Source organism: Manis pentadactyla, chromosome 7, assembly GCF_030020395.1.
Source record: "Manis pentadactyla isolate mManPen7 chromosome 7, mManPen7.hap1, whole genome shotgun sequence".
In the NCBI taxonomy this organism is placed as follows: Eukaryota; Metazoa; Chordata; class Mammalia; order Pholidota; family Manidae; genus Manis; species Manis pentadactyla.
In genome coordinates this window covers 108034346-108048193 of record NC_080025.1, presented here as the reverse complement: position 1 = coordinate 108048193, position 13848 = coordinate 108034346, and the positions used below count along the sequence as shown (strand labels likewise).

General features: G+C 37.5%; 1 protein-coding gene across 1 annotated transcript in view; it reads left to right on the top strand.

The window, feature by feature from the left end:
• Positions 1–2109: 2109 nt before the first annotated feature.
• Positions 2110–13848, top strand: part of MATCAP2 (microtubule associated tyrosine carboxypeptidase 2) — a 43975-nt gene continuing 32236 nt past the window's right edge. The window contains exons 1-2 of the mRNA XM_057504655.1: positions 2110–2501; positions 12148–12842. Coding sequence (XP_057360638.1) covers positions 2477–2501; positions 12148–12842 — 720 coding nt within the window. The 5' untranslated portion in view covers positions 2110–2476. The remainder of the gene's footprint in view (positions 2502–12147; positions 12843–13848) is intronic.

The following is a 13848-nucleotide window of genomic DNA, read 5'->3' as shown; positions in this document are numbered from 1 at the left end:
TATTATGCATGCATATGTGTGTATAAAACCTTCCCTACTAGCCAGTAAGTTTCTTGGGGACAAGTTTCATGTCTTTTATTGTATCCTAAAAGCACTAAGTCCAGAGCCTTGTATATAAATACATATGGAATGAATAAAATAATACATCTTGGTCCTCAAAATACAATGCAAATGGATGTGAGTAAGCATACTATAGTATAAACTTTCAGAGTCAATTTTTTCACACAGATGCTGAACATATGACTTGAAAACATATTTTAGGAGTGTTTGTTTTTTGAGAACTACAGTTCTTAGACTTCAATGACTTAAAATCTACAAAATTGGAAGGGGTAACAGATGTATTTATAGCAAACTTAGAAAGGTTTCAGAGTTTTAGGTATATAGGGAAGCTAGGTATGTAAGGTTCATTTAGGTCTTTTTCCTTAGGACATATGTTGCAAGAATAACTACTCTTATGAATGCAAAGGATTCATTGCTCATTACTACATCCAGTGCTTTAACTTAAAAAAGATTTGTTCTTTATATATCCATTTTATACCATTCTATTTTCTTTGAGTTACCATTAAAATGGACATTTTCTATTATCTACTTATTTGTTAATTTACAAATATTTATTGAGACCTACTGTGTGCCAAGCACTATTCTAGATGCTAGGAAGACAGCAGTGAACAAGCAAAAATAATTTCACTTGCAGAAATTTTATTCTAGGGATGTAGATGGATAATAATCAAATAATTCAGTAAAATATATAATAAATTAGATAATGTTAAGCGACAAGGGGAAAAGAAAATCAGTGAAGGGGATAGGAAATCAGGGAAGGGAGGGGAATTTTAAACTGAGTGGCTAAGAAAAGCCTCATTTAGAAATGACGTTTAGGTTTTAAGTCCTGAAAGAAGTGAAAGTTTTGTGAATATCTGAAGAACATTCAGGCAGAGGAAATCCCAAGTTGCAAAGGCCTTGAGGCGAAATAGTATTTGATAGTTAGGATATATCAGGGAAGTCAGTGTGCCTGGAGGAGACCAGGATAGAGAGTGGTGGGAGATAAGATAAAATTGATAGCAGGAGACTAGGTCATAAAAGACCTCATAGCTAAGGAAGGAAGCTTTTGAACTGTTTTGCCCAGAGAAGTGACATTATTAGACTTTTAAATAGTTCACCCTGGCCACTGAGTTTTGAGAATAAAGTCAAGAGAGCAAGGGTGGAAATACAGGGATAATTTCGAAGACTATAGCTATAATCCAGACAAGAGACGGTGGTGACTTGAACCAGAATAGTGGCAGTGGTGATAGTGAGAAATGGCTGGATTCTGGATATATTTTGAAGATAGTATTCACAGAATTTTCTGACAGAATATGATCTGGGATTATTCACTATTTGTGATACAGTTTAATTTCCACTGTTCCTTCATAATTGATGAAAAAGATACAAATTTTCAGATGTTCCCTGTCATTCTTAGATTGAAGTTCTTGACGTAACTTCAACTTTTCTTTTGTTCCTGAGTTTGAAAAATCGTCCAACTTATTTCTATGTCCTATCTCAACCTAGGAAGCGTAAAGAGAAAACGCCGCTCTGCAAATTGACAATGCCAACACTATCTTAAGAGCTCCTGCTAGACTCTTAAGCTCCTGGGGACTTAATTCATTTTCTTGTTATGTACTCAAGGCCTGTCGCACAACCTTGCACGTTGGGCTCCCAAAGTTTGTAGAACGGTAGACTCTACGTTTCCCACAAACAATAAACCAAAAAACATCATTCAGCCCCTATCAATTGCACACTCATAAAATACATTTAAGCTCGAATAATGAAGGTGCTTATTATTACCACCTCAACCTAAGTTGTTTTAGCTTTTCCTCACTTTTTAAGTTAACGAAAGGGCGGAGGAGATTGGCTTTGCAATCCCCAAGCTGGGGCTAAGTGTCGTGTCACACCACCGCTTCTCCTGTGAAGCCATCGCTGCGTTAAGCCCTTTCAATAACGCACAAATGTTTATGGGGATAATCAGTCAAAATGCGTGTAACCCAGGGCCCCAACCCGCACAGCCCGAAGCTCAGGGCCTCTGCTGCGCACGCCGGGAATTGTAGTTTTCCCCTCTTCTCTTGCCAGCCCGCCAGCGGTGCGCGAGCGCCCCAAGCGGCGCGCAAGCTCCGTGAAGCGTAGCGCGCGGACTGCAATGACTGTTTCCTAGCAACGGGGGAGCCGCAACGTCACGGAGGCGGGTTCCGAGCGCGGCTGCCCACCGTAGGGCCGGCGTGTGTACCTTCCAACACCTGCGGCTTGAGGGAGTGCAGCTCACAGCCGCAAGTCTTCGTCCGTCCTTACCCACCTTACCCTGCCCCACGTCGCTGAAAGCCACCTTCCGTCGCGACCAGACTCAGAATCCCGGGCCAGAGACTAGAGGCGACCTAGTCAGTCGGTTCCCGCCCGGCCCTCGCCTCCCGCGTCCGCGGAGCTCGACGCCCGCGACTTCGGCGGGACGATGCTGGAGTCCATTCGCGTGACAGGTGAGTGCAGGGCAGGGTGAGTGCAGGGCAGGGTGAGTGAAGCCCCTGGGCTGGCAGGGGCGACCCGTGTCCGCCCGGCCGCTTTTGGTGAGGGCAAGGCGCGTCGGGGTCCTGATAGCACAGAGGCCAAGGTAACGGTAGGATGTGGGCTGCGCTCGGGGTGCGCTCACCCTGGCGCCTGGAGCAGTGCTGGGTGCACCTTTACGTGCGGAGAGAAGAGCGAGAACAGTCCCTTTCCCTTTGTCAATTAACACGTGCTGTGGAATCTAGTGAATTAGAATGGACAGATTGCTGGTCCTACAAATGTACAACCTATTGCATTCGTTAAATACCATTTCAATGCATATTAGGCATGTAATTAGGCATTAGAGTGTACTGGGGTCTAATTTTCTAGAATGTTCAAAAAAATCAGAGGTAAGCAAAAAAACACATCCCTATATACCAGTATTTATTCTGTGTTTATTTATATGTATGCTTTTATTAAGTCAGTGAGAACATTCTGAGTTGATATTAACAGGTCACTATATAGTATGTATTATACTAACCGTAAAAAACGGGTGTTCAGACCCCACGTCGGAAAGTTTACTTGGCTTTTTTATTTTAAAAAAATAACCATGGATATTAAACATTTAAAAATTATCTTACATAATATTAGAAGAATTTCCTAGGCCATCATTCTGACATTTGATTTTGTATATTTTTGCAAAATAGGGTTTGTAGTCCTCCAGTAACATGACTAAGAACAGAGTAAAGGAAAATGCCTAATCCTCAAACTAGTGTCAAAATAAGGCCAAAATTTTTTACTTTAAGGCATTTAGTACTTAGCAGACCATTTCTTTCTGAGAATTTCTAAATTCTTTTCAAATGCAAGTATTTATGGCCTTAATTTTATACTGTTTTACTTCATGTTCTATGTTGTATGGAACTGATTTTGTGCAATCAAGACATTACTACTGTAATTTATCTCATTTATGTTGACAGAAAGTATAGACAGTTACAGCATCTAAGGTCTAAGAAACAACATAAACTGGCATTAGATTGTTAAAATGACTTGATACAGATGCTATTCATCTTAAAATATGATGAAAATGTTGAAAGTTAACTTTCTGTCTTTGAGCACGGTCTGTCAGGCTTGACACTATCAACATTGAATTAATAGATAATTCTTTGTGTGGAGAGCTGTCCTGTGTATTGCAGAATATGTAGCACTATCCCTGGCCTCTACCTACTAGATGATAGTAGCAGCGCCCCCACCCACAAGTAGTTTTAGCCAAAAATGTCTCCTGACATCATTAAATGCCTGGAGAGAAAAATTAACCCCACCTCCACCTCTTCTGAGAACCACTGCCTTAGAGAAAAACTATAGTTAGATTCTGTCAAAGTGAAAGTTATTAGATAAAGATTTAGAAATAACATCAATTAAAATAACTTCCCCAAAGCATAATAATCATTGTAGAGAGAGAAGATGATTTTGATAGTATCAGTATTAGAAAGTGGGTATTCTGACCAACTAGTTAGCAATACAAAGTGGATTTCCTATTTTTCAAAATGCAGAGTTGGAAGTTTGCAGAGAGATAATTTATAAAATAGTAAACCCAATCTTCTTAACTCAACTTGTTCCCGTAATTTAGTGGCAATACTTTTATCAGTCCAGCTCTGCATATTGCATACCTTGAGATAGATAATTTGGCAATTAATTTCTATAGTTCAATAAAAATTCAAATAGCCATTTGCTTCAATTCAAGCCTCAAATTTACAGCCCCTTTAAAAATAACTGACCAGTTTTCAAACATAGTTTGAAGTGTTTTTCAAAATAGTTTCTCTATTTCTTTTATATAGTACTTGACTGTTTAAAATGATAGTTCCAGAACCCTGTACCCTGAGTTTCACTGACATATTAGAAAGCCCAATTTGGACATCCAGAATCTTTATGAAAAAAGTTTAACTGAAAACAGGCTGCCTTTTCCCTTGCTAACCTCTCACTATTCATTGACTTTGAAGAAGCCCATGTTCTTCTGTTAGCAGAACTTGACTGTGGTGAGAGTTGAGTACTAATGGAAACGTATCCTTGTTATTTTTTGCCCCCAGCTTTAAAATAGCTATAAATACAGAGCAAACTTGGTCTTTTTTATGTCAGGACTCATGCAATTTTTTCTGAAATCACTCCCTATATATCTTACCTACTTTTGGCCTTTTACTCATTATCTAATATCCAGGTGGAACTACTTATTGGAGGAGGAAATGAAAATAAGAAATACGTGTGTGCTAATGTGCTGTTTGAAATGGAATCAAATCAAAAAAGGTTTCTTTGCCCTCTCACAGCTTTTTAAAGAAGATGGTTTATACTAATGACACTAAAATGTTGATTATAAAATGTAGAATTAACTATTTAATATTCATTTTACCCTGGAAATCCAACAAATTTAATGATTCTAAATATTTCCCATTTCATTACTCCATGGAATATTGCTATATGAATATGTAGTAGTATTATGCCATTTTACATTAAGGAAACTACAGCACAAAAAAGTTTACTTGGTCAAAGTCACATCTATCCATAATCAGCCAAGATTCAAATATGAGGATTTGCATTCCAAAGACATGTTCTCACAACTAGAAAAGTCAGAACACTGTTACAATGACCGTATGCTGATTTAAGCCACAAAGTTCAGCATGATGAATTCATTTAACATTCGTAGCATATTTGATAGTTTACTCAAGGTATTTAAAAAAATTTTTTATCATAGGCAAGACTGTAAATAAATTTTGCCTGGAAAGATATTTTACTTGACCATAAAATTGTCATTTTCAAAACAGAAGAGACATTGGGCTCATTCAATGATTAACAAAATGCTGTCAGAAGCCATATAAGATTATGTTAATTTATCATTTCCTATTGCCTGTATTTTGTTGTGATATAAGAAGTAATTAATGAGTCATCTAGAATGAAGCTTCTTTGTAACCAAAGTGAATGTTTAAAAGTACTGGAAACTAAAGTTTTAAGGTCAGTGTTTGGCCATATGGAATGAATATATTTAGGCCTATAGCTCCTGTTTGTCCTGTTGTAGTAATAGGCACTTGACATTAAAATTTGTCTTCAGCCTCACTAGTTGCTTCATTTTTTAATTCCATCCCGAAATGATTTTTTTCCTCAACCTCCAGACATTCAAATCCTATGTATATCCTGTCTCTCCTCCCAAATATTCTCTTCCCTTGGCTACCTCTCTGGCTATCCTTTCATAAGCAGGGCAGTGAGTGAGTAAAAACAAACATAGATGTATGCCATAATGTGGCTTATAATTTCAGTGTTAGGGAAGGGCATCATATAAATAAATGTAAAACTTCAGCCATGACAGGTGCTTCAGAGAACCTTTCAGAGGTTTCCCTAACAAATGATTTTGAACTGAAGGATGGGTAGAAATTAATGTAACATAGGGGTGGGGAGGGCTGTCCATAAAGTGAACAACATGTGAGGAGGTGTTGTATCTGGAGAAAGAATGGTGTAAGCAATTGACAGAATGAAAGGAAGCTAGAGTGGACTGATTAAGGCAGAACACTGTGCAAATGAGACCAGAGAGGCTACCAAGAGTGACTCATATGCCATGGGTTAGGAGTTTTGTCTTCATCCCAAGTGGAAAGCCTTGGGGAAGTTTGTTTTCTGGCATGTTCACTGTTGTTTTAGATGGTGTTTAAAGCTGTTTCTTTGGGGAAGTTTGTTTTCTGGCATGTTCACTGTTGTTTTAGATGGTGTTTAAAGCTGTTTCTTTTACATAACCACCGTTTTGGGTATTATAGAATACCCATATTTCTAGCTTAAAAAACACCAGTTCCTGACCAAAAAACAGTGTCACATTATAAAGAATCATTATTAATAGGGTAATGCTGAAGAGCTCCTAACTGGAATGATGACATTTTTAGGAATCCTGAAGTACAGTAAAGTTTCTCAGTTCCTGAATGACATTAACAGTGCCTTTTATCTCTTTTTTTCACCTTGAGAAACTATATTGTGTGCTGTTGAATTAAGAGATAATTTGTAGGTTATATATATAATTTTTTATAATGCAAATTGGGCAATAAACATGTTTTCAAAGAAACTGATTTTTAATACTATTTTAAAAATTAAGCTGTAACTTATATTCAGTGAAGTGCACAAGTCTTAAATGTGCAGCCTGATGAATTTGTATATACGTAACCACTGCCCAGAACAAAATACAGAACATCTAGCCCCCCAGTACCCTGGTATTTCCTCCACATTTTAACCCCTTCCTCAGAGGTAACCCCTGTTCTGATTTGTAATACCATAAATTAGTTTTGCCTGTTTTTGAACTACATCATAAATGGAATTATGCTGGATGTACTCTTTTGATCTGGCTTTATTTGCTCAATATTGTCTGTGAGGTTTGTCTATATTGTCGCTTGCCACCTCAACTCTTTTTCATTGCAATATAGTATTCTATTGTGTGAATATACCACAATTCATCCTTTCAACTTTTTATATTATTTGATTTTAAGTGATGATTGTCTTGCCAATGGGTTTCAGCCCTGAGCAAGTTCACTATGGATTCAGTGTGACCAAAGAAATGACAGTAGAAAGTTCTTGGGGTGAAAGAGTTATACCCAACTTTATTTCCATGGTGGCAGGTCAGTCACTAAAATCTCCTCCACTCAGAGCAAGTCTGCATGCAGCAAGCTGGTCTCGGCCTCTGAGCCCCTCTTCCCACACAGCCATCCTGCACAGCCATCCTCTGAGCCCCTCCGCCTGCACAGCCATCCCACACAGCCATCCTCTGGGCCTCTGTCCTTGGCACTGCCACCACTCCAGCCTCTGCTCTGCTCCACAGCCATACCACTGCATCGTGCCAAGCACTGGGCAGGGCTCTTTTATATAGAGTCAATAACAATATATTGCCCACATGTGTGTAGTGAGCTAGCCAACCAGAGCCAGGTGAGAATCCTGGCCACAGGAACCTCTATTTTATCCACAATGGTGAACTACTTGATAAAATTAAAGTGTTTATGTTTGGGGATTATTTTCTTCTGTTTGTAATCAAGCAACCGATTATTTTGTGGTATAAGGTTATCCCAGGTTCTCAGGATTCATAAGTATTAGTGAACCATATGAAATTGCCATTTTGTAGGTCAAAATTGGTTGAATGGTATTTTCCACCAGGCTTTGTTTCTGATGATCTAATCTTCCTTTCAGCCAGGGACCTCATAATTACTGTGAAACCTTACCTGTTCACAGTTGTGAAACCCTAAGAGTTTAGTGAGCAGTGTTCTCCTCTTTTTCCCATTCCTTTAGATGGGGATCATGAGGCTCTGATGGGTATAGTGATTAGGCTAATATTACAGAGAGGTCATTGAAAGAGCTGGGAATGGAAGCCAGGAATCCTGGTATCCTTTTCTCCTGTTCTAGATACAAATTAAGCTTTCATTGTGTTGGTAATTTCAGTATGTTCACCTGCTTGTGAATACATTGAGTATCAGTTTTAATGTAATACTATTTTCCTTTTTTTGACAAAATGAAAATCAGGTTGGGGTGAATGATTTCTTTCATCAACCAATTATTTTCATTATTCCAAGGTTATATAGTGAAGTAGATTGCTGATGGCTGAAACGTTACATTATTAGTGACTTTTAATATGAGAAAGTATGATTTTTAATTACCTTATTACTTTTCTGAGGGAAAATGAATTATAGTTCCCCCAAAGAAGCCTGCTTATGCTTTTTCAAAACTTTCGATTTTTTCGGGAAAGGAGTTAGGAGACTAGGATGCTCTTCAATGAAATTTTATTGGCCTTTTATTACGCTCTTAGGCATGTTTAAAGTTTTATCCTCAACAATAGTATTTAAAGTTAAAAACAGTATTTTAGGTTCTCTGATACTTTTAAATATAACTAAAATAAGATAAGTGTGACTCTGACAAACTAATTTATATCAATCTTGTATGAGTTGGTTGACCACCTGCTCCAGCTTTATGAACTTCATGGGACATCAGCATTGGGAGGATTGTCGCTCATTAAGGAAATGAATCAGTGGCCCCCCCAAACTTTACTCATCAACAGAGGGAGCTTAAAAAGGACTAATGCTAAGCCTCTCAGGTAGATCATTAGCAAGTAAACGGAAATGATGCAGCTTCTGGAGAAAAAGGGGTCTGTCCAACACACACACACACACACAGTGACCTCTCTCCCACCCCCACTCCTCTCTGAGTGTTTTGGCATATGGTTTAGGACTTTGTTAAGTATCCTAAAGTGTGTAGTTTGTTTGAAAGAGGACAAAATTATGAATTTAGAGGTAACTGATACTTTAGGACAAAACAAATCTATGAGCTCAGCTCTATGGTCATAGAACTACTAAGTCCTAGGACCAAAAATTGTTTTTACATTGAATATTCATTTTTTTAAATCAGCATAACACATGTAGTAAACCATCAAAATTAGGAATTCTTTAGAGTAATTTTATTGACTGATTTTAATTTGATGTAACCTCTTCCCTTTTTATTATGAGGACTGAGAAAAGATCCTGATTACCTCCCTTTACCTTCCTAGGTGAGCCTCGTCCTTACCTGACTTTTCTAGGTTTGTGATACCCTTACTCTTATCTCAGTTCTCTTGCTCTCTTGCTCTTCTTTCCTTTTCAGCATCTGTTTCAGTCTTACTTTCGTTACCACCTCTTGTCTCCTAAACTTGTGTTGTCTTTTTAGGAAAACTGACATTATGGGAATTTGGACTGCAGACTATGTTCTGGTGTTCCTTTGCCTATTTTTGCCCAGCCTGTCCAGTTCTGACTATCATTTGGCAACACTTAAATCTGAAACCCCTGGGGAACTAGGACCTACAAGCCTTTGATGAAAGTTTTGTTTGTTCTTTTTATCTTGGCTGGTTTAGCATTTATTAAATGGCTTCTTTGTCCAACCAACCTTCAACATGACCCTGTGCAGTTTAGCTCCTACCTCTCAGCTTGTATGTGTAGTAGACATTTTATTTAGCTCATACAAGTTCATACTTTATGTTGTCTTTTAGGAACTAGAATTCAAATTTCACATGTTGGCCTACACAATGTAAACTAGAAGGACTTTTAAGTACTTTACATATTTGCATTGTTTATTATCCGCCTTTGACCTGGTACTGTTTCTTTACCTTAAACCCTATTACTTCTGAGCTTTAAAAATTTATACTTAGGACAGGGTTTCTCTACCTTGGTGCTATTTTAGGATGAACATTTTTGTGGTAGAAGGCTGTCCTATGTGTCAAAGGATGTTTAACACCATCATCCCTGCTGTCTACCCAGAAGATGCTAGTAGTACCCCTTCCTAGTTGCAACAATCAGAATGTCTCCAGACATTGCCTGATGTCCCCTGGGGTGAGGGGGGGCAAAACTGCCTCTGGTTGAGAACTACTCAGGGTTTTCTCTGTTATATTTACACTTCTGCAGTGATCCCCTCATAGAAATACAGAATGGTCCCAGAACCACAAATTCTTATCTAGAATGGCTGGAGAAGGCTTATTTAGGATCATCACTTCATTCATTCATTCATTTACTCTGTGTACATTTATTGAATATCTACTAGATACCACGCTAGATGTTGGAAAGAAAGACATGAATAACATGGTCCTGGTACCTATCTTAGTACATCAGCTATTCAAATTATGTCTTACTGGGGTGCCAGATCCTGTGCAGAAGAAGAAAAGGTGCAGTGCAGTGCATTAATACTGAATGTCTGTTATTTGAATGAGTAACCATACTCATAATAGAAGAAGCATGGACTATAATGAGACATACTTGCATTCAAATCACGATTTGCTGTTTATAACTTTATCAATTAATAACCTTGAGCAAATTACCTAACATCTCTGAGGCTTAAGTAAGATAACATGTACATACAATGTGTAAGGTTGGAGGCACCGGAGGGAGGGGTGAGCATGTCGGCCAATGATGACATGCCAAAGTTCCCAGCTGCTGCCCCCTCCCAACCTGAAAAATGTGCCTTAGGCTAGCCAATCCTCATGCCACTGTAAATCTAAGCTCTGCCTCCCCCTAGCTTCTTTAAAAACTCGCTGCCTTCCCCGCTGAGCACGACTTCTCCAGCCTGTGTTTCAGACTGGTGAACCTCGCCTGGTATTGCGCTCAAATAAACTGCCTGGCCCTTTGTTGCCTCTTGTCGCCTGCTTATTTCGGTTAGAATTTATCTTACACAGTGTTTGCTGAAATCTCAAACTCAAATGAACATGTCAACAAATGGTGGCTATTATTATTATTTATTACTACTTATTATAGAAGGGATCCCTGAATGTCTATCATTTTGAATGACTGAATGACAGATGTGAATAAACAGTTTTTAAAAAATTGAAATACAAAAAAATGTCTGTTTCTTGGCAAGGCAGGCAGCTGTCAAAGTCAGCTAGAATTGAAATTGCCTCCATAGGAGGAGCCAAAGATTGAGGGCTTGAGGCATAAGGGTCCATGAGACTTGGAAACAAAGACTGGGTGAGACAATCATGTCACATTTGCAGAAAAGATTTAGAAAAGGTTTATAAGCAGCCTTGGTCAGAGTTCAGATTTATAAATAGAATTTGGGCTGGAGTCTAGTTCAAATAAGCAGGGTTTAAGACAAACTCAAACACTTTGTCAGTTTAGAATTGAATCTGAAAGCTGTTAAGGGTCTACCTGAAACCTCATCTGTTCTCTTCACATTTTTCTCTTCTGTTAATTCTAGGTTATTGTCTATATCTTTTCACATTTAAACTCATACTCCCTTGTATTATTGTTCAGATCTTCATAGGACTACCTTGCCTTCAGAGCCAGATTAGAAGTTGGTTGAAAGCAGGAACAGTGTATACAGATGTTTTTTAGAACCATTACCCAATTAGTACTATTCCATGTATTTGTGGAATGAAAGAATGCAAATCAACACAGTTTTAAAGCAGTATGTGAGCAACAATATATGAAGTGATTCTTACCTCTTTGAAGCACTTGTGAGATCTAAAGGCAAAGCTGACCTCTCCTTACTTTGCCATCTGATATCTGTGTAATGGTAATTATGTTTTTTAGATTTAGCAAGAAAAATACTTGATTTTCTTTGATCTTAACCTATAGCCTAGAATTAAGAAAATCAACCAATATTGAATGACAATACTAAAACATGAATTGAATATACACATATCATTTATTTAATCTAAAAATTGGTTTTTGAGGTAAGACAGTGTTGTTCTTCTCTTACTGATGGGTGCCTTTATATATAGCATCAGATTTCAAGATTGTATGGGCTTGAAAGTGCCTTGGATTTTACTTTGGTATTGGTAATACTATTGAAAATTATATCCTTTCTATGAAATCACATTTCTTGATAGAGTTGAGTATTCATATTATTGTATATTACCTCACATCTATATTAAACTTTGATCATCTAAATGGTTTGAGGCTGGGGTTTTTATAGATAATTTAACATATATACACTTACATAGAAGTGACTGTGTCTAGCTTGACCAAAGTTTGGTAATATCTCCTTTTAATATTTAAAATGTCTTTTCTAAAGATTGTTGAGAAATTATAAAGTTCACAGAATATTTTTCATATAATAAGCAATTTACTTCATATGGTATCTTTGTTATTTGTTTTGTTTTGATTTTGTTTATTAACACAGAAAAGCTTCACTGGCCTGAGCAAGAACTTGCTAAGAAGTCTATTCTAAATGCAGAAGAGTCATTGATCATTGACAGCAAAAGAAGCATTTTACATTTATCTTCTGGAATACTAAAGGACATTTTCACAACTGGAACCAGCAGTTACAATGTCCTACTACAGAGCAAAGAGGAAAAGAAGCATCATTCACAAAAACAGTCTTCCTCCACCTACTCCAAAAGATATAGAAAACCCAGCAAATCTCCTAGTTCTTCTCGTAGTAAAGATCTTCGCAAGATGAAAGCCCCAGTGCCTGTGATGAGCAGTAGCACTTGGTACTGCCTAGAAAGGCAGCCTGCTGTTTTTGTCACTAGTTCAGTGTCCAGTCCTGTAAAGTTTATACATGATATCTCTGTTACAGGGAACAGCATAGTACTGCCACCTAAACCCAAAAACAAGGTCAAGCAGTGCCATATCTCTACTCTTCCAAAGTCAAAGCTGCAGCCGCAGCTGTCTAGAAGTTTTGAAAAAGGAGATGATTTTTCTGGAAAGAAATTTTGTATATTGACTGCTATAAAGCCCATCAACTTGGAGAAAGAAAAACTGAGATTCTTCAAGTCTGACTATACCTACAATCCTCAGTTTGAATATGCTAATCCTTCTCTGCCAAGTGTGTTAGCCAAGCACAGCAATGCATCTGATCGATTTCTTAAGCAGGTAAAATGGTACTTCAGTAGTGGTATTTCATTTTTATGTAACTAAAACAATTATTTTCAATCCCATAAAAAGCAGAAAAAAAAAAAGACTTTAAAAAATATTCCAGTTATTTACAGTTATAGTTAATTCCCACCCAGGACATGTAAATATGTGACAAGGAATCTCCAGGTGAGTGGCATAGCCTGTATGTAAGCTACTTTGCATTAATTAAAATCTGTAAAGAATCTGTTACATAGACTTTGTGGCAGGAAGCAAGTATATTTAGGGAAAAAAATCTTCAGATTCTGGTTTCAAGCTTTCATTTGGAACTTAAAAGTTTTGTGTAGCCCATACTGTGTTCGTTATTTGATTTTGAATGCCTTAGATGAAGCATTCAAACTCTGGTTCCTGTTATATACATTCCTAGCTTCCTTAGGCCCTATAGGCATTTTGTACACCTGGAATTTATACTTGCCCATGAACCTTTTAATGCTTTACTGAAATTGTTACTCATCATCCAATAAATATTCAAGCTCTCATTTAAAGAAGAAAATAATGGAATTTTAAAAATTATCTTCAAGGTTAGCAAATCATGAATGATATGAGCAATATTCTCCAAACTACTCAATTTAGACACTTGGCATGTAGTTTTGTGTGTTTTGGGGATTAATACTTCAAAATCCACTGAAATATTTGAGGAGAAATTGGCTGATGTTCATCTGTAAGGCATAGTGTTGAGAGAGATCATAGAGGCAGACTACATTTGGTTAAATAAACTTTGTATAGGTTTTTTACAATAAACTAGATTCAACTTGGCTTTGTCAGTAATCAAAAATCTGTTTGCAGGCTAAGTAAAACCGCATGGTTCCACTTGCCTGTGGTGCATGCCCTATTTTACATTTTTCCAGCAATATACAGTTCTTTGGATTTGTGGCAAGCAGATTTTTTTTGTTATTTATTATGAATGACATGGAATGTGGCTAGTCTATTGAATTCATTATCTTAAGCTTAAAATGAAAATAATTTT